This window comes from Miscanthus floridulus, chromosome 16 (genome assembly GCF_019320115.1).
Source record: "Miscanthus floridulus cultivar M001 chromosome 16, ASM1932011v1, whole genome shotgun sequence".
NCBI classification, from domain to species: domain Eukaryota; kingdom Viridiplantae; phylum Streptophyta; class Magnoliopsida; order Poales; family Poaceae; genus Miscanthus; species Miscanthus floridulus.
Genome location: NC_089595.1, coordinates 12,436,054 through 12,456,670, shown reverse-complemented (window position 1 = coordinate 12,456,670; position 20,617 = coordinate 12,436,054). Strand labels below are relative to the sequence as shown.

Below are 20,617 nucleotides of genomic sequence, written 5' to 3'. Positions count from 1 at the left end.
AGAGCCTCAGCGTCCGGTCGAGTACAGTAAGGGTCTAAAACCGGTTTTCCTCGACCGGACGCGTCCGGTCTACCTCGACCGGACATAGCCCAGCGTCTGGTGGTAAACCCTAGCCACTGTACCGCCAAGTCAGCGTGACCGGACGTAGGCAGTCAGCGTCCGGTGCTTTTGGATCCAGCGTCCGGTCACTTGACCGACGCTGGCATCTCCTCCATTCTCTTCACCCTTGCTCAAGTGTGCTAACCACCAAGTGTATCACCTTGTGCACATGTGTTAGCATATTTTCTCAAACATTTTCAAGGATGTTAGCACTCTACTAGATCCTAAATGCATATGCAATAAGTTAGAGCATCTAATGGCACTTTGATAACCGCATTCCGATACGAGTTTGACCCCTCTTAATAGTACGGCTATCAAACCTAAATGTGATCATACTCTCTAAGTGTCTTGATCACCAAAATAAAATAGCTCCTATGGATTATACCTTTGCCTTGAGCATTTTGTTTTTCTCTTTCTTCTTTTCAAGTTTGAGCCCTTGATCATCGCCATGTCATCACCATTGTCATGTTATGATCTTCATTGGCTTCTCCACTTGAAGTGTGCTACATATCTCATGATCACTTGATAAACTAGGTTAGCACTTAGGGTTTCATCAATTCACCAAAACCAAACTAGAGCTTTCACTTGGTCAATCCAGTGTTCAAAGTAGGAATGATCTTTGAGTCTGTAGAGTTGCTAAGGAAGGCTATTATAGAATATAGTATGAAGCACAGGGTGGATATTAAGATGCCAAGGAATGAGAAGAAGAGGCTGCGAGCCATATGTGAGAAAGGATGTCCTTGGAATTTGTATGCTTCAAATGATAGGAGGGCTCAAGGAATGCTGATAAAGACTTTTTGTGGTGAGCACAACTGTCACAAGAAATGGGTATTAAAGAGGTGCACATCCAATTGGCTTGTTGATAAGTACTTGGAATCTTTCAGAGCTGATAAGAAGATGACACTAGGAAATTTTGCTAGAATAGTGCAAAAAGAGTAGAATCTGACACCAGCTAGGACAAAGCTTGCGAGAGCTAGAAGAATAGCAATGAAAAGGGTAATGGGTGATGAAGCAGAGCAATATAAGCTGTTGTGGGACTATGCTCAAGAGCTAAGAAGGACCAATCCAGGCAGCACATTATATCTGAACCTTAATGGTAATCTTTTTACCTCACTTTATATGTCACTTGATGCTTGCAAGAGGGGCTTCCTTGAGGGTTGTAGACCTTTAATATGTTTGGATGGATGTCACTTGAAAACCAAATATGGGGGGATAATGCTGACAGCTGTAGGTATTGATCCTAATGATTGTATTTATCCAATAACTCTAGCAATTGTTGAAGTTGAGTCACTAGCAACTTGGAAATGGTTCTTAGAAACTTTGAAGGCAAACCTTGGCATTGAAAACACATATCCATGGACACTTATGATAGACAAACAAAAGGTGAGAACTTGATGATTCATTGTTGTTATAGTAAATCTTATTGTTATTTACCTGATGTTCTAGACCTAATTCAATTTTTCACTGTGTGCAGGGCCTCATTCAAGCATGCAGCAAAGTATTCCCTGAAGCTGAGCATAGATTCTATGTTAGACATTTGTACAACAACTTCCAGCAGCACTTCAAAGGTGAGAACTTGAAGATACAACTTTGGAAATGTGCTAGGTCCACCACTGTGGATGTATGGAATAGAAACATGGAAAAAATGAGGGCACTAAACCAGAAGGCATATGAGTGGCTAGAAAGGATGGCTCCAAACACTTGGGTGAGGGCATTTTTTAGCACTTACAGCAAGTGTGACATACTTTTGAACAATAGCTGTGAGGTTTTCAACAACTATATCTTGGATGCTAGAGAAATGCCAATTCTCAGTATGTTGGAGCACATCAAGGGCCAACTGATGAGTAGGTACTACAGCAAGGAGAAAGAGGTTGGACAAGTGTGGCAGGGACCAATCTGCCCAAAGATTAGGAAGAAAGTTCAGAAGAATTCAGAGTTTGCCAACACTTGTTTTGCAGCACCTTCTGGACATGGTATATTTCAGGTGCAGGATAGGGGGGTATCAGTTAGTAGTTAACATTAGGCTGAAACAATGTGACTGTAGAAGGTGGGATCTCACTGGTATACCTTGTTCACATGCCATTTCTTGCCTAAGGCATGAAAGGATACCCACTAAAACAATGGTCCATGATTGCTATACTTCAGTAAGATTTCTGATTGCATATGGTCCCAAGATCTATCCATGTGCTGACAAGTCCATTTGGGAGAAGGTCCAAGGACTTCCTGTTGTGCTTCCTCCTCTATACGAAAAGAAGGTGGGTAGACCTCCTAAGAATAGAAGGAAAGAACTAGTGGAATTAGAAGGAACTAGTGGAACAAAAATGTCAAAGCATGGAATGCAAATGACTTGTAGCTACTGTGGGGATCAAGGCCACAATAGAGCAGGGTGTCAGTTAAGGAAGTCAGGAATAAGGCCCAAACTGCAACCTGTGAGGAAAACTATGGAAGAAGCACAAGAAGAGGACCCTACACAGCAAATGGATGACAACTTAGATGAAGAACCAGTGATTACACAGGTAGTATGGACTGACCAAATATTTTACTCACAATACACCAATTTTACACTATACTTGCACACCTAACTATCTATGCTTGCAGGTTGCCATTCATTTTCCAGAAACCAACACACCACTACTGTCACAGTAAACAAACACTATGCTTTCACAGCTGGAAGAAGAGGTACGACACTATTCTTTAACAACTACTATTGTCACATTTAACAAAGAGGCCTCTTTAACAAACATTTGTTTTCTCAGTCTTCACAGACCAGCAGCATGGTGAGGCAACACGAACCCATGCCAGCCTCTGCATTCATTGGAACAAACCTGCCAACCACAAGACCACTGCCACTTACAACTACATCAAAGCTGGGGAGGTCAACAGCATCTAAGAGAAGTGCCAGGCAGGGTGACAAGTCCAAAGGTCAGCAGAAGAACACCTCATCTCCAAAGTCTATAGACAAGCAGTAGAAGATGACAAGTCCTTTTGTGCTTTAGTGTAGTCCTTCTGTGCTTTTGTTCAGCACCAGCATAAGGATTTAGATTGTGCTGTACAATCTTTTGTAAAGCTTATTATGGCCCCAGAACATTGTTTGAGATGGTGGCAATAGTCTTTTGTTTAGATCATCACATGAATCACTGACCAAAACAGTGTATGTGCACATGGATGCTATTACTGCTATCAGGTAAACTATGAAATAGATGGAAAATTGAGATAAAAAAGGATGGTTTCCATTGCTTCTGATGTTCACATTACACAATGAGTACTCTTACACAGTTGTGACTGAGTTTATTTGCACAACTGAACAACCACAACTAACACAAGTGCCAACACTATACACACAGAGAGAACACATATCACATTCAGCAAATGAACTGTGTCTTGGTCCTTCCCTTGATTTCCTTGAGCTTTGTTGGCCACTGCATTGTCCATCAGGCCAGCATAGGGACGTAGGTTTGATTCACCTTCGGACTGGGCTTCACATGTGCCATTGCCGCCTTCCTTCAACATCTTTAAGATGTGCTTGATGTAGTCTGCTTCCCAGTAGAAAAATGGACACCCGCTGCCATCCCTCTACCAAAATAACCAAATCAAACTCAATTGCAACAAGGACACAGCAATCCAAGTGCTAAAGATTTGAATCATCAAACCCTAACTCACCTTATGCTCTGGGCAACAGTAGAATACCTTCCCTGCACTCCATGGCTGCGTGGAAACACGCCTCACCACCATTCGACCGCCGCATTCGGTGCACAGGATGAGGGGAAGGCCGCCTGCACGCCTATTGGAGCACGAGAGTAGATCCACAAGGCAGCGGCGGTGGCGGCGGCTTGGAGTTCGGGCAGAGAGACAGACAGAGAAGGGAAGAGGTGAAGGAAGGGGAAATGACAGAAATGAAAATAACTAGGGGGCTCTCTGCTTATTTGCACGCCCCAAACCAGGCTCACGCGCGGCTCACGTGCGCTATGTCCACGCCACGTCGGCAAAAAGCTTGATCCGATGAGTTATGGATCTAAGTAGCATACTTAAACAACATTAGGGTGCCAGAAGTCCGATTTGAGAGTTTGAGGACCTAAGTGGCACCACGCGACAAGTTGAAAGGCCTACTATGCATATACCTCATCTTTTTTGTACATTTTGGAAAAGACAGAGCGCTTGGGCATGATTACTGTTAGAAGAAGAGGGGAAAACAGGAACAAAACGAAAAACAGAAAGCTACTAGCAACCAATGGCGCTGCTGCGCACGAAGGCAAGGCCAAAGGCCAGCACTGTTAGTCTCTGACAACATTTTGCAGAATGCAGAGTACCCTGAAATCTGGAACATCAACATGACCAGCTACAGTTCAGGCTACTGTTCTTGATTTTCTCTTTTCCCTTAGATAACGGAAAATTGATATCTAAGTAACTGAGCCCAAAAAAAAGGATATGAGTATCTTTTTCCTCTTGGCCAGCACAGTTAGTCTCAGACAAGATTTTGCAGAATGCAGAGAGCCCTGAAATCTGTAACATCAACATGACCAGCAAGAGTTTTCAGGCTACTGTTCTTGATTTTCTCTTTTCCTTTAGATAATCGAAAATTGATATCTAAGTAACTGAGCCAAAAAAAAAGAGGATACGAGTATCTTTTTCCACTTGGCCAGCACAGTTAGTCTCTGAAAAAGATTTTGCAGAATGCAGAGTACCCTAAAATTCAAAGCATCGACATGACCAGCTACGTTTTCAGGCTACTGTTCTGGATTTTCTCTTTTCCTTTAGATAGCAGAATATCGATATCTTTTTTAATGGAATAATGGAATAGTGATATCTAACTGAGCCAAAGAACAAAGATATGAGTATCTTTTTCAGTTATGGTCTGAACTCTGAACAATCTTGCAAACTTGAAATGTGTTTTTGTTTTTTCTTTTTCGGAGAGAGATAGAGAGAAACAGCTCATAATATGCTTTCACTTGAATGAACCTAAGAATAGACAGAAAGAAAAAGTGAAAGCGGAAATAGATGAAGGAAAACAAAAGTTGCAGAATCTGGGATGGGCATGCAGTCTAATCATAGTGGTGTATACAAACCATATTCTGTGAGCACCTCTCTCTTTAAGTCAATTGCGCACTTGTATAAGTGCTATAAAGATAAAGATGATTATATACCCTTTCTGTAGAGTACAGTAATTTCAATAGTCCTCTGAGTCACATTCATTTGATAATAAAAAAAGTCACCTCTGTCTTGTTCTTTTCGCTCTATGTTCAAATTGAGTTTCATTTTTTGGCACAAGGGAATCTGGAAAAAATATACTTAAAAAGAGGGGAAAACTCCGCAAGAGTTTGTATTGAAATCCTTCAGCTTCTCTGCCTTTTATCACCGAGTATGTAAGCAAAAAAAAAAAAAAAAAAAAAGATTCAATCGGTTGGCACTTTCACAGTTCCTGTCCGATGTATGATTGTCATATGCTGATCCTGATGTCATCAGAAAGGAAATAGGATGACGATCTTGAAATGCCACTAAAACAGAGTGGAAATCCCTCGCTCAGTTTTTTATGCATAGCTTAACGAACAAGTTTAAACTGGAATGGTTAAGATTGAGGTCATCATCGGCAGTTCAGTACCAATTCAGGTACTATGACTTCTGAGCAGCCTCATCGATCAGTATTATACTCAACATGATCCGCAAATAGTCAAATATCAAACAATTCCCTTGCTATCATGGTACTGCTAGCATTGTTTTCTATCCAACGACGTCACAAGAACCACAGCCAACGCATGTTGCAAGCTAAGATCCGCCAGGATATTCCCGGCGATTCATTGGCCCCGGCATACACAGACTAATATTTCACCTCATTGTATACTGCTACACGTATGGGTGCGTATATTGTATACAAATACAAGTGAGTAGTCCACTTGCTACCCTCGAATAAAACTACGTCTGAACTTTTCATGTATGTCATGTGTGCAAGTAGTGCCATGTATTATACAAAAATATTCCGGCCTGGGGATTGACCTGAGGTTGTCTTCATCCAATCACCAGCTGCACGAAGAAAATGGCTTAGCTCGATCTTGTACTGCAGTCTGCAGGTGCCGGTGCTCCTGTTAATGGTCATGAACTGCGGACCGAGCCTAGCTCGGGTGGCAAGTGCCCAGCTGCTGGGGCTTGCCGGCCGGAGTTCGATCCCTCGGGGAGCAGAATTTCCGGTCTCGCATCCAAAAATATCCCCTCGCTGTGCACGCGAGCTTGGTGACTGCGTCGGCAATGGTGCGCCTCTCGCAGCGCCGGCCTGATGATATGTCCCGGTTCACTCAGCCCTTCGGGGTATGTGTCAGGGTTCAGGGGTTTTCTTGACCGGGGTCATACGGTCCCCTTCCTATGACATTGCTGTGAGGACAGTTCTTTCCTCACCGGTCGAGTTTTTTTTAATGGTCATGAACTTTCTAGGTTACCAAAGTCAGCGCAGGTGGATGTATGTATGTATGTATATATATATGTATGTCTGTATGCATATGCATATGGTGAAGAAGATGATGTCTCGAAGATGTGGGCATGGCGTAGCAACAGCTAGGGTGACCTCGATCAAAGAAATGCACCAATTTGTAATGCAACTTGTTCCATCTCTCGCTGTGTCTGCACTTGCAGTTGGTTTCAAGTGGAGTTTCATTCAGTGATGCTTGAGCCATCTGAACGATTGGCTCCTGCCTCCTCCTGTCCTATTCTTTTAGGAGCTACAATATATATCAAATCAAATATTCATCTAATCATCTATCTTTAATAAATATAATGGCTACTATATGTGGTTGTAGAGCGGCAGCAAGTTGAAGCTAGCAGGGGGCAGGACATATGATTCAAGGTGGAATGACCAAGTTTTGATTTATAAAGGACCAATAAATGGGATACAATAACGAAGCTAACATAGTTCAAGCCTTCAAGGTAAGCTTTTAAATAAAACACAAATTGAACACATATGGAGATATGATGCAAAGGGCAAAAATATTAATATAGAATGGAAAAGCATGTAAATTAGCTGGTTAAATATCAGAACCGTGTATTAAGTTAGGGAATAGATGAATGAAAGTCCAATGAATTTTTTATTAAATGTGAGCCCTAAATTTATCCATAAAACTTTGAATAATTAGATCTCTTCTAAATTAACCATGCCTCTTTTAAAAATATAAGTAATTTGGACAAGCATAGTTAATATATTATCGAAATAAAGTTTTATACTGGGCATACCAAAAATAAGCAGCCAAGAATTCCGGCTTTTTTTCTTCTAGTGGTGAGGATTCATATAAAAGTCAAACTTTTCCTCACAAAAATATTGTACAAGTTTCTGAAAAAAAGCTACACATGATACTTGAGTGTTTCTCCCTTCCCTAATACCCAAGCTTTCCTTTCTTATCCAGTGCAACTTTGGCAAGATCCACTCTAGTGTATTGTATCTTACTAGGGTTGGGTTTCTTCATAGGGTTAGGATTTTACTACTAAAAAGAGATTCCCCTGGTGTAAATGGGAATTTGGGGTTGAAATTTGCCACAATAATGCCTCAAGAAATGGGATAGAAATTTGAAGGACTTGGAGTTTTTTTTTAAAAAAAGGACTTAGAGATTTATGGCATGTTTAGATTTATTAGTACTAAAGATTAGTAGCTAAAATTAGTACTAATGGATCCAAACAGGCCTACTAATTATTAGAGGGCTACTAAATATTAGTTCCTGTAGATGGTTTGTAGTTGCTAATTGGTGCTAATAGTTCATATCTACCTTTAAATCGCTATCCAACCACCTATTAGCGGGTGAATTCAAACAATCTTCTACTAAAAAGTAGCTAGTAGCTATTAGCTAACTACTTTTAGTGCTAATGTATAGCACCCGGTTTTAAGAAAAAAAAACAGATACGCACCATATGTGAGCCCAGGAAGTCAAATCTAACATATAGCTACAAATAAGGGTAATATCGAAAGACAATGCTCAAAATATAACGTACTTAGTATAAAGGATATAACCTTAGACAGCAAACAGCGGAAAGACAACTCCGATCTTTGGGTGAAGACTCCAGTTCCATAGGGACAACTGATTGGTTGATCACAAGCCTAATTCCTCCAAACTCTAGCAATCTGGTACCCATCCGGAAATTATTCAAATATTTAAAAAGTAAAGCAAGCGTAAGTACATGTCGTACTCAACAAATATAACATGGGGTTCGAGGCTCAAAAGGCTGACACTAGTTAACTACGATTAGCTTTTAATGAGTCATAATTTTAACAATTGGGTGACAACAAGTTTATTCACAAGCCTATGTAAACACATGATCAGGTAAATATGAATAATGAATAGCATAAACAGTAACCATTAGTGAGCATCTTTATGATCAGTATCATCAGTGTTCATCATCTATTCCGTAAGGGTCCAAGGCCGCTCGTGACCGTGAGCAAGGCTGATACACCAGTTTTATACTCTACAGAGGTTGTATACTTTCACTATGAGTCGTGATTTACCCTTTCTCCTGAGCTCGCGAGCCTCTTAACCCACTACCAAAGAAGATCGGCAGGGTTCACTATGAAGCCTTTCAAAGGTTCGTCTAACAAGTTAGGGCCACTAAGGTTTCCCCATCAATAAGCATGAACCCCCTTCCAAGGAGTGACTAACAAAATACCAAGAAACCAAAGTGCACCCTCTTGGCAGGCCGAGATCATACCTGTTGGAGCCCCTCTTGCGCCATAAAGGTAACCACTAACAAGCTAGAAAAGGTCTTCGTACTGAGCTAAAGCCAGAGCCATGTAGCCTTCACAGCTGTACTATAAGTCCCGGATGATCACTTACATATAAGTCCTTAGGGAGAGAAATCTAGAGCACCATAAAAACAGCTCAATGCTCTAGCCCCCTTGTTCCATGTTGCTAAAAAGCATCTTTTAGTGTTTATTGCATAATCCATTAGTCAAGTTACAAGATCATGGCTTTAGTTGAGCACTTGCATCATACTACCCAATGCAATACCCCATAGGTATCAAGGAATCCAAGATATCAAATAGCTAGGAAAATTACTACGGTTGTAAGGTAGACACATACATACAATTAAAATCATATTAAGGTGAGTAGGACAACAAGGAAGATCACATGCTATACTTGCCTTAAACTCTGATCCTTCTTCTAGTCCAAACCTTCAATGGAACACCTTCTTGATCAACACGTAAAGCTCACCGACTGGACATAATCATAAGGCACCACACAAGCATCCAAACAAACATGCATAACATTCAAACATAGCTATATTAGAACAATACACCAATCTATGAAAAAGAATTTGAAATCAAATCTACATGTTGCTATGATCACATAGACATGAAAAGCACGCTAATCGGAGTTATAATGAAAAAGTTATGACTTAAATAAGATTTCCTTTAATAAAATAATAGATTAAATCTAATATTGAATTTTAAAAGTTGAAAATATATTTAACAGTAGGATGAATATGTAGATTACTCAATTATGAATCTAACACAACTTGAATGGATCAAAACGGAGTTAAAACGAAGATTTTATGGCTTAAATAAGACTAGTGGCAAAAATTGTAAATAGCTTGAACTTATTTTTGAAATAAAATAAATCAAAATTGAGATTTTGAATCAGCCAAGGGACCGCGGGTTGATTTTGAAGAACTACAGGGTGCTTCTACAAAAGTGCAGCAGCTAGCGGGTTGACCTGGTCCTCGTCCACGTGGAGGCCACATGGCGGTTGCGGGTTGGTGGCTCTTTGGTGGACCGGCTGGCGTGGCACTGTGGACTAGGTCCATGGTCCACGGTGGACCGATTATGAAGGGGTACGCCCCGATCTAATCTGGACCACACATCGATGAACAGATGGTTGAGGGTGGTTGGGAGGATTGGGTCACCGGCACAGTGATCTCGACGGCGGAGGCCATGGTCGGAAACTCGGAAGCTCACCTGCGCAAGCGAAAAACGGCGTAGGCGCCTCGGTTCTCCACGGGGAAAGCACGAGGAGTTAGCTTAGGGTGCGGCGAACTCACCTGGCCACTTCCCTGGGACAGTGATGGCTCAACGACGACGCTAGGCTAAATGGGGCGGCAGCGATAGTTCGGCGATGTGGCGGCACGAGAATGATAAAGGGCGAGAGAGGGAGCGAGCAAGGCACCGTCTGCTTGCTTACCTCTTAGTGAAGCTCGATGACCGATTCTTGACGTCGGGGAGGCAGTGCCTGGCTCCAGAAGCGGCGGCTGGTGACCTCGAACCCGATGAGATCCCTAGCGTGCGCACGGCGTGGGGTTAGGGCTAGCTACGGCTGTGACTTGGCTTGGCAGGTGCAGCATGGTGCAAGAGCTCTTTTTATGGGGCCATGAGGCGTGGGGCGTACGCTGACAGGTGATGATGGCACGGAGGCGAACTCTCGGTGGCAGAGTCTGGCTCAGCCACGGGAAGAAGGCATGGCTGATAAGGTAGGCCGACCTATCGGCGAGAAAGAGCACGGGGCCCGGCGATCAGTCACAGCGAGAGAGAGAGGAGTGGGCTCACGACTGGGCTAGAGCAGAGCGAGCCGCGGAACTAGAGAGAAGGGAAAGGAGCGGGCGCGCGCTTGGCCTTCGGCCGTGCTCAGGCCGACTTAGCAATTGGGCCATGCGAGGGATGGAGGGATTCGGCCTACAGAAGGGATAGAGTGGTGCTAGGCCTACGCGGCTGTGCTGGCTGGGCCACCAGGCCAAAAAATAGAGAGAGGGAAAGGTTCTTCCTTTTTTCTTTTTATTTCCAAACCTTTTTCAAATTCGCATTTCAAAAAGCATTTCAACAAATTTTGAATTTCTTTTTGAAGCAAAACAACTCATCTTAGTAAATCAAATGCAATGACATGTATGCTCAAACATGTTTCTAAACCCTATGATGAATTTTATTTTAATGAAAAATTATTATTTCCTATATTTTATGAGCACAAAAATACATAATTGAATCATTCTAACTTTATTTTAGAAAAAGCAAATTTTTGGGTGTTACAATTCTACCCCCTTAAGATGAATCTCGTCCCCGAGATTCACGAAGATGGTGACAAAAGAGATATGGGTATTTTGCCTTTGGATCTTCTTCACATCCTTGAGTAACTCCACCTTCTTGGTAAACCTTCCGCTTTACTTTGCATACCCTGATAGCTCAACTAATTCCAAGATTTTAACAGGCACCTTGAGCAACTCTCAGGTAACTCCAATCACTAGGCCACCTTTCCTTTTTAGTCCATACTTATTAGACCTCTTTCTTCATATGTTCACCTTCCAACAGAGCCTTCTTACTTTCTTGATCCAAAGTAGGTTCTATAACCAACTTTAAAACATTAATGACTTTATATGCTCATATCAAATTGCTCAACTCTCAAACACAATTCTAAGTCCACATAGAACCAACTATAGATGTCTCATATCTCCTCCCCAAGGTGTTTGTTCCTCTACATTGCCATCTGAAAACTCACAGCCCACTTTACTATCCTCACAGGACACACCTTCTAATAGGTCATTCTCATCTTCCTCAGGTGCAGGTTGAATACCCTCACACTCAATTCTTTCCCCTGACGGTGTTGTTAGTAACACCGAATGTTGAGCATACTTAATTACTCCTTTACAAGCATATAACCTTCCCTTTCCAAGGATAACATAAATGTCCATTAACTCCAAAACTATAAGGTTTGCCACGAAGTTCTTCCCTTTTATGTTTAGACTAACTTTTGGGCATATACGGTTTGCCTTCTTTTCTCCTCCTAGAGAGTTAACTATTGGGGGTTTCCTCATCGGAAGCATAGTTATCTTATGTTCTTTCACATATTCCACAGAGATGAATGAATGTGACGCACTGGGGTCAAATAACACCATAGCAGTGTCTGAGCTTACTGCAATCAAACCATAAACGACCTCCTTAGCTCCATGAGTGATAATCAGATCCACATTGTTCAACCTACCTTGAATGTAGTTTCGCTTTAACTTATTGCATTGCACCTGCTCCTTATAGACATTATGTTCTGGCTCTTGCTGCTGTTGACTCTAGCTTTGATTACTCTCAGCAAAGTTATCCAGACAATCATTCTTATAGAGTTCAATCTCACCCCAATCATAACCTTCCCTACTAGTAGAAGTATTTGTCGTTATCAAGATGATAGTGGGAGATGACAGACATGGCTCTTGAGAACTAAAATGCTGCACTTCATCATTAGGTTGCTGATACTGATCCTGATCTATACTCCCAAGCAGATTCATAGGGTGTGACTGATATTCTGGTTGTGTAGCGAAATGGAGACGAGTATTTCTTAACTGGCGTTGAAGGTCACGCTTTCTCTTCTTCTCTTCCATCTCTCGACGCTTGTTCTCAATTACAATTGCTCTGTCCACCAATGTTTGATAGTCGGCATACACCACGGTCATCAGCTGTAGTTGCAAACTATCATTCAGTCCTTTCAAAAAGCATTTTGCTTCTTAGCATCACTATCCACCTCTTTTGAAGCATAGCGTGACAATTGAGTGAACCGGTTATGATACTCACACACTGACATAGATCCTTGCTTCAAGTTGAGGAACTCTTCTTGCTTAAGTTCTACCTCACCTAACGAGATATGATAGGACCTGAAATTCTCCTTGAATTCCTACCAGGTGATAGCAGGAGCATTGTTGGGACGCCCATACTCAAATGACTCCCACCAATCTTGGGTAGTTCCTTGCAGTTGACTGAAAGCATAAAACACCTTTTCATGGTTGTCACACTGAGCTATGTCCAATTGTCGCTCCACAGCTCTAAGCCAGTCATCAGCTTCTAGTGGTTTGCTTGTATGAGAAAATGTCGGTGGGTGTCCCTTCATAAATTCACCACGCTTGTCAATAGGTGGCGCTTGATGTGGATTGTTCAACACACTTTGAGCAATAGTCTGTAATAACTGAGTCTGTATCATCAAAGCTTGCTCTATAGATGGGGAATTGGATGGCGGTGGATTAGAATTGGTAGGATTCCTTCCAGCACCTTGTGAAGCACTTCTCCTAGTAGCAACCATCTATTTTCAACATGTATGAATTAGGACTCAGTCATTCATAGCATTCTTATATGTAGCTTCAAGGGAGGGCAAGATACGAGAGACAAGACAAGACCCCACCACCGAGATAATTGATGCTTCCAAATGAATAACTAGAACGTATGAAACTTTATCTTGCAAATCCTTCAACTTGGCTACCCCCCTTAAGAAAAGATCAACTAGGGGACATAAAAAGGGTAGATTGCACCTCCTTCTAGATGAGCTAACTAGTATCAAGATACTCTTGTGTTTGGGCAAGGACAAGAAATATGAAATTCCTCGCATGATGAAAAATAGCAGCATAGTAAAATAGATGTAACTCTCATTCTATTAATTCAATGAAGTTGTAGCTTATACCGTTGGAAATCTTATCAAATCCTCCACAACTTCCTTATAGAACACTTTTCCAAATTCTGTAGTTTAGGTGGTCGAAAACAATGCACAACATAAACTACTCTAGATTTTAGACAGCGCGGTTGCATCATCTTGTGATTTTCATAACTCCATAACCAACATAGCTATCAAGGTGATTCTTGTGGTCAGAGAAAGATATTGAAGTCTAATGTCGTCCAGAATTTTGTCATGATTTTTTATCATCCAAAATCAGAGATATAAGCCAAAGAGTGCAGGCTGCTCCAAAAGGCGAGATAGGGAAAACAGAAGATAAACAAAACCCAACTACTTATTTCATTAATCCTTATACCTTAGGCATATAAACTAAATGAAATTGTGGAAAAAAACCCATAAGATCATTGCACTCATTACAAAGATCCAAAACAAGCATAACATGATAACAACCAATTAAACAATAAAGGTTCACACTTCAAATATTGACTCAATTAGCGATACTATCATTTTCTCCATATTAAGGGCAAAGATCCTAAAGCTCCTCTTCTGATGATGCAAGAAGATGGTAAGAGAAGGTTCTAAAAGCATATCAAATCAAGGAGTGGAGATGAGAACAAAGAGTTTAAAATAAGCACCAAGGTAGAGATGAATAGCAAGGGTAGAGATATAGTAGAGAAGAAAATATCAAGGTTTATAGAGCAAGGGTTTTTGTAGCAACTTCTAAACCTTAAAACGATTAGTTTCTATTAGGCTTGCATCCTACAGTTAGCATTGCTCTAATACCACTTTGTCACACCCGGTTTTAAGAACAAAACCAGATACGCACCATATGTGAGCTTAGGAAGTCAAATCTCACATATAGCTACAAATAAGGGTAATATCTAAACACAATGCTCAAAATATAACGTACTTAGTATAAAGGATATAACCTTAGACAACAAATAATAGAAAGACAACTCTGATCTTTAGGTGAAGACTCCAGTTCCACAGGGACAACTGACTGGTTGATCACAAGCCTAATTCCTCCAAACTCTAGCAATCTGGTACCCATCCGGGATTTTTTCAAATATTTGAAAAGTAAAGCAAGTGTAAGTACATGTCGTACTCAACAAATATAACATGGGGTTCATAAGGCTCAAAAGACTAACACTGGTTAACTGCGATTAGCTTTTAATGAGTCACAATTTTAGCAATTGGGTGGCAACAAGTTTATTCACAAGCCCATGTAAACACATGATCAGGTAAATATGAATAATGAATAACATAAACAGTAACCATTAGTGAGCATCTTTATCATCAGTATTATCAGTGTTCATCATCTATTCCGTAAGGGTCTAAGGCCACTCGTGACCGTGAGCACGGCCGATATACCAGTTTTACACTCTATAGAGGTTGTACACTTTCACTGTGAGTCGTGATTTACCCTTTTGCCTGAGGTCATGAGCCTCTTAACCCACTACCAAGGAAGGTTGGTAGGGTTCACTATGAAGCCTTTCAAAGGTTCGTCTAACAAGTTAAGGCCGCTAAGGTTTCTCCATCAATAAGCATGAACCCCCCCTCCAAGGAGTGACTAACAAAATACCAAGAAACCAAAGTGCACCCTCTTGGCAGGCCGAGATCATACCTGTCGGATCCCCTCTTGCGCCATAAAGTTAACCACTAATAAGCTAGAAAAGGTCCTCATATTGAGCTTAAGCCAGAGCCATATAGCCCTCATAGCTGTACTATAAGTCTCGGATGATCACTTACAGATAAGTCCTTAGGGAGAGAAATCTAGAGCACCATAAAAACAGCCCAATGCTCTAGCCCCCTTGTTCCATGTTGCTAAAAAGCATCTTTTAGTGTTTATTGCATAATCCATTAGTCAAGTTACAAGATCATGGCTTTAGTTAAGCACTAGCATCATACTACCCAATGCAATACCCCATAGGTATCAAGGAATCTAAGATATCAAATAGCTAGAAAAATTACTACGGTTGTCAAGGTAGATACATGCATATGATTAAAATCATATTAAGGTGAATAGGACAACAAGGAAGATCCCATGCTATACTTGCCTTAAACTCTGATCCTTCTTCTAGTCCAAACCTTCAACGGAACTCCTTCTTGATCAACGCATAAAGCTCACCGATTGGACATAATCATAAAGGATCACACAAGCATCCGAACAAACATGCATAGCATTGAAACATAGCTATATTAGAACAATACACCAATCAGTGAAAAAGAATTTGAAATCAAATCTATGCATTGCTACGATCACACAGACACAAAAATCACGCTAATCGGAGCTATAACGAAAAAGTTATGACTTAAACAAGATTTCCTTTAATAAAATAATAGATTAAATCTAACCTCGAATTTTAAAAGTTGAAAATATATTTAACAGTAGGATGAACATGTAGATTACTCAATTATGAATCTAACACAACTTGACTGGATCAAAACGGAGTTAAAACGAAGATTTTATGGCTTAAATAAGACTAGTGGCAAAACTGTAAATAGCTGGAACTTATTTTTGAAATAAAATAAATCAAAATCAAGATTTTGAATCAGCAGAGGGACCATGGGTTGATTTTGAAGAACTACAGGGTGCTTCTGCAAAAGTGCAGCAGCCAACGAGTTGACCTGGTCCTCATCCACGTGGAGGCCACATGGCGGCTGTGGGTTGGTGGGTGCTTGGTGGATCGGCTGGCGTGGCACCGTGGACTAGGTCCATGGTCCACGGTGGACCGGTTATGAAGGGGTACGCCCCGATCTAATCTGGTCCACACATCGATGAACGGATGGCTGAGGGCGGTTGGGAGGATTGGGTCACTGGCACAGTGATCCCGTCGGCGGAGGCCATGGCCGGAAACTCGGACGCTCACCGGCGCAAGCGGAAAACGGCATAGGCGCCTCGGTTCTCCATGGGGAAAGCACAGGGAGTTAGCTTGGGGTGCGGCGAACTCACCTGGCCACTTCCCTGGGACAGTGATGGCCCAGCGACGACGCTCGGCTAAACGGGGCGGCGGTGATAGTTCGACGACGCAAGAGTGACAGAGGGCGAGAGAGGGAGCGAGCAAGGCACCGTCTGCTTGCTTACCTCTTAGCGAAGCTCGGCGACCGATTCTTGACGTCGGGGAGGCAGTGCCCGGCTCCAGAAGCGGCGGCCGATGACCTCGAACCCGGCGAGATCCCTAGCGTGCGCACGGCGTGGGGTCAGGGCTAGCTGCGGCTGTGACTTAGCTCAGTGGGTGCGGCATGGCGCAAGAGCTCTTTTTATGGGGCCACGAGGCGTGGGGCGTACGCCGACCGGTGATGACGGCGCGGAGGACAGGGTGGGCTGACATTTCGGCGAGAGAGCGCACGGGACCCGGCGGTCAATCATAGCGAGAGAGAGGAGTGGGCGCGCGACTGGGCCGGAGCAGAGCGGGCCGCGGAGACGGAGAGAAGGGAAAGGAGTGGGCGCGCGCTTGGGCTTTGGCCGCGCTCGGGACGACTTGGCAACTGGGCCACGCGAGGTATGGAGGGAGTCGGCCTGCGGAAGGGATGGAGTGGTGCTGGGCCTGCGCGGCTGCGCTGGCTGGGCCACCAGGCCGAAAATAGAGAGAGGGAAAGGTTCTTCCTTTTTTTATTTTCATTTCCAAACCTTTTTCAAATTCTCATTTCAAAAAGCATTTCAACAAATTTTGAATTTCTTTTCGAAGCAAAACAACTCATTTTAATAAATCAAATGCAATGGCATGTATGTTTAAACATGTTTCTAAACCCTACGATGAATTTTATTTTAATGAAAATTTATTATTTCCTATATTTTATGAGCACAAAAATACATAATTGAATCATTCTAACTTTATTTCAGAAAAAACAATTTTTTGGGTGTTACATAATGGATCCAAATAGGCTCTTAAAGGGAGATCTGGATATGTATCTAGGCAAAATGTTATTTTTTATGCACTATGGATATGCTAAGTTTAAAAAAAAATGTGCGATCGAAATACGTTATTTTGAATTGGTTCCTATGTTTTACGTGTTAGGTGGTTTCCACCATATATTTTGCCATGTATCCATTTGGGTGCAATTCAACCCCGGGATGTCACATGTAAATAGGGCAGAGTAGCCATGGATGATGGGTGTGACCGACTGACCGTGTGAGAAGAGGACGTCACGACACGTTGAGCCAGAGCGCCGGCCCAGATAGACACTGTAGAATCAAAGCTCCAAGCTTGCATAAATGCCATTTTTGTTTACTCCTGAGAATCAAAGTTAACCTGGATTACGAGGATAAAGAAGAGCTGATCGCAGATACAAGAAAAACAAATGCAAGAGATAGATCCTGGTCAACTCTATAAACAAATCTTATTTGCTCCTCTTCAGCAATGTCAACGCCGGCCTAGCTTGCCTTCCTTCTTTGCTTGTTGCCGCCCATTTTTGCCCCGACCGGCGCCACATTCCCCGATGCCAATCCAGATCCGGCGATGGGCAACCGCGTGGCGAGGCTGGCCACGCCCTGCTTCGCGCCGGCCGACGGTCACGCCGCGGACGACGCGCACCACTACACGGATGCGGCGGGGACAGGGGCGGCGGATGATGGCACCGGCGTCTGCCACATTCTCAGCTTCGACGGTCGCGAGGGGCGCATCCACGGCGTGCTGCTGCCGTCGAACCAGTCCACGGTGGGCGGCTCCTTGTTCTTAAGCGACCGGGCGTCCTTCTCCGGCTCGTCGTCGTTCGACAGCTCCAACTCCTTCTCGTTCCGGACGCTCCAGCCGCGGCAGTACTCGGGCCCGCTGGACAGCTACGGCGGCAGCAGCAGCATCCCGTCGCCGTCAACGTCGAGGTCCGCCACGAACTCGGGCGTGTCGTCGGTGTCGCGCCTCCCCGCGAGCACCGACGAGCAGATCCTCGCGGACCTCTACGACACGCGGCACCGGCGGCGGCAGGCGTCTTGCAAGTCCAGCCCGCTCCTCGGCGGCCTCCGCAGGGCCGTTGCATCGGTGCTGCGCGCGGGGCCGTGCGTGTACCCCGGCGGCGGGAACGAGCACGCTGTTGTATAACCCAAGCTCGGTCATGCTCCGTTTCCTCAGTTAGCAGTCAGTTAGGAGTCTTAGCTGAATAATGAGCTCACTTGAGCGCGTCCTGTAAAGGCCAGACGCATGCTCCGTTCATGCAGCGGTCTTCCTTCATTCTAGCAAGTAGTGGTGTGCGTGTGCGCGTCGGTCTCGTCCGTGGGATGGCACGGGCCTGTCGGAGTTCGTGGCGCGCTTGCAGGAGTGGCGATCGGCATGCATCCAGTCGTGGGATGGCGCGACAATGGCGGGTGCGTGGTCGACGCAGCGTCGTGGCTTAGAAGCCGCATGTAATCTGCTATTTATATTGCATATAGAGTCCAGAAAATGCTGCGGTTGTTAGCGGCACCAAACCTTGTGTCTGTGTTCTTGAATTCCACCGTGTTCGCGCGAGTTTTACAGGAACGCACTGTTCCTCTTCTCCATCTCCGGCGACGGGCGCCGGCGATCCGGGGACAACACACGCCGTGGCAGTCGGCAACGGTGCGCCGGACGTCGACGGCGGCGCGGCGAGGGTGCAGTGGGCGCGCGGGAAGGCCGGGGAGGACAGGGTGCACGTGGTGGTGTCGGAGGAGCACCGCTGGATGTTCGTCGGCATCTACGACGGCTTCAACGGGCCCGACGCCACCGACTACCTCGTCGCTCACCTGTACGCGGCCGTGTGCCGCGAGCTCGACGGCGTGCTGCTGCGTGCGGAGCAGGAGGAGGACGACGACGAGGAGGCGGCGCGGTGCAACGGATGCGCTGGCGCGCGGGCGCGCGACCACGACGTGCTGGACGCGACGGCCCGCGCCCTGAGGAGCACGGAGGCGGAGGCGCGCGCGGCGGAGTGCCCGGAGCTGGCGATGATGGGGTCGTGCGTGCTGGTGGCGCTGGTGAAGGGCGCCGACGTGTACGTGATGAACGTCGACGACAGCCGCGCCGAGCCCGACCTGTCGTGCGCCCTCGTCGGCGACCTCGCCGGCGTCAAGGAGGAGATCAAGCGGCAGTTCGACGCGTGCGAGATGGGGGACCTCGTCGCGCTGCAGCTCACCATGGACCACAGCACCAGCGTCTTCAAGGTGCTTCACATGACACAGTCGATGGTGATCATCCATTGATTATTTGCTCGTAAATTCTTGTTGCTGCATGATGGGTTGGTTAATTTGATTTGGTCGATGATAATGCAGGAGGCGAGAAGGATCAGGAGCGAGCACCCCGATGATCCCGCCTGCATTGTGAATGGCAGGGTGAAGGGCTCGTTGAAGGTGACGAGAGCATTCGGCGCCGGCTACCTGAAAGAGCCGAGGTGGAACAAGGCTCTGCTGGAGGTGTTCCGGGTGAAGTACGTGGGGACGTCGCCGTACATCAGCTGCCAGCCGTACCTCCGGCACCACCGCGTGGGGCCACGGGACAAGTTCATGATCCTCGCCTCCGACGGCCTCTACGACTACCTGAGCAACGAGGAGGTGGAGGCCTTCACCGCCAGCTACCCCGACGAGGGCCCCGCCAAGTACCTCAGCCACGATGAGATCCTCCTCCGCGCCGCCACAAGCCGGTGAGTGACTAGTGAGTGTTCAGGAATAAAGGGGTTTATTTGAAACTAGTAACAGTGAACTGAATGAAGAAACTAGTGCAGTATATGTATATCTGATAGAGCTATGTATGTAAATTGCTGCGATGGTGAATATGCAGGAATGGGGTTCCATGAGTTGCTCGAGGTGCAGCAAGGCGACCGGAGGCGGTACCATGACGATGTCTCCATCATCATCATCATCTCGTTAGAGGGGAAGATTTGGAGCTCATCATAGGTTTCTTAAGAATTATTATTGCCATACTGATAATGGCATTGTAACCGTGGTAGCATGGATTATACTGATTCACAATGTACACTGTAAAAAACGAACAGACTAATTCTTTGAGCAAAAAGTTTTGGCGGCAGTTTCTTTTTCTTTGTATTTCTTGTAGTTGTAGGTAATAAAGGAGCTCTCTTGTTTCATTTGAAATTGAGTTGGCACAATACACATCTTTAGTTAAAGCTTATGTCATATATATAAAGATCTTTAAAGATGAGCTATAATGATACTGTATGTTATATAATCTTCATTTGTTTGA

At 44.4% G+C, this 20,617-nt stretch overlaps 1 protein-coding gene and 1 pseudogene across 1 annotated transcript; both read left to right on the top strand.

Moving 5' to 3' along the window:
• The first annotated feature begins 1,939 nt into the window (after positions 1 to 1,939).
• On the top strand, positions 1,940 to 2,745 carry LOC136510288 (uncharacterized; annotated as a pseudogene).
• Positions 2,746 to 17,847: 15,102 nt separating this feature from the next.
• LOC136514187 (putative protein phosphatase 2C 46) lies at positions 17,848 to 20,545 on the top strand. The gene is made up of 4 exons (XM_066508178.1): positions 17,848 to 18,507; positions 18,981 to 19,584; positions 19,693 to 20,056; positions 20,192 to 20,545. The coding sequence occupies exons 1-4, from the start codon at positions 17,933 to 17,935 to the stop codon at positions 20,311 to 20,313; spliced, it is 1,665 nt and encodes a 554-aa protein (XP_066364275.1). The 5' UTR covers positions 17,848 to 17,932; the 3' UTR covers positions 20,314 to 20,545.
• Positions 20,546 to 20,617: the final 72 nt, after the last annotated feature.

What these genes read in the sequence shown, in the direction of transcription:
- LOC136514187 (XM_066508178.1), top strand. Translation starts at nt 17,933, where the DNA reads ATGGGCAACCGCGTGGCGAGGCTGGCCACGCCCTGCTTCGCGCCGGCC. An exon ending in ACAGCACCAGCGTCTTCAAG is followed by an intron (nt 19,585 to 19,692) that starts GTGCTTCACATG and finishes ATGATAATGCAG; the next exon opens with GAGGCGAGAAGGATCAGGAG. An exon ending in CCTCCTCCGCGCCGCCACAA is followed by an intron (nt 20,057 to 20,191) that starts GCCGGTGAGTGA and finishes GCGATGGTGAAT; the next exon opens with ATGCAGGAATGGGGTTCCAT.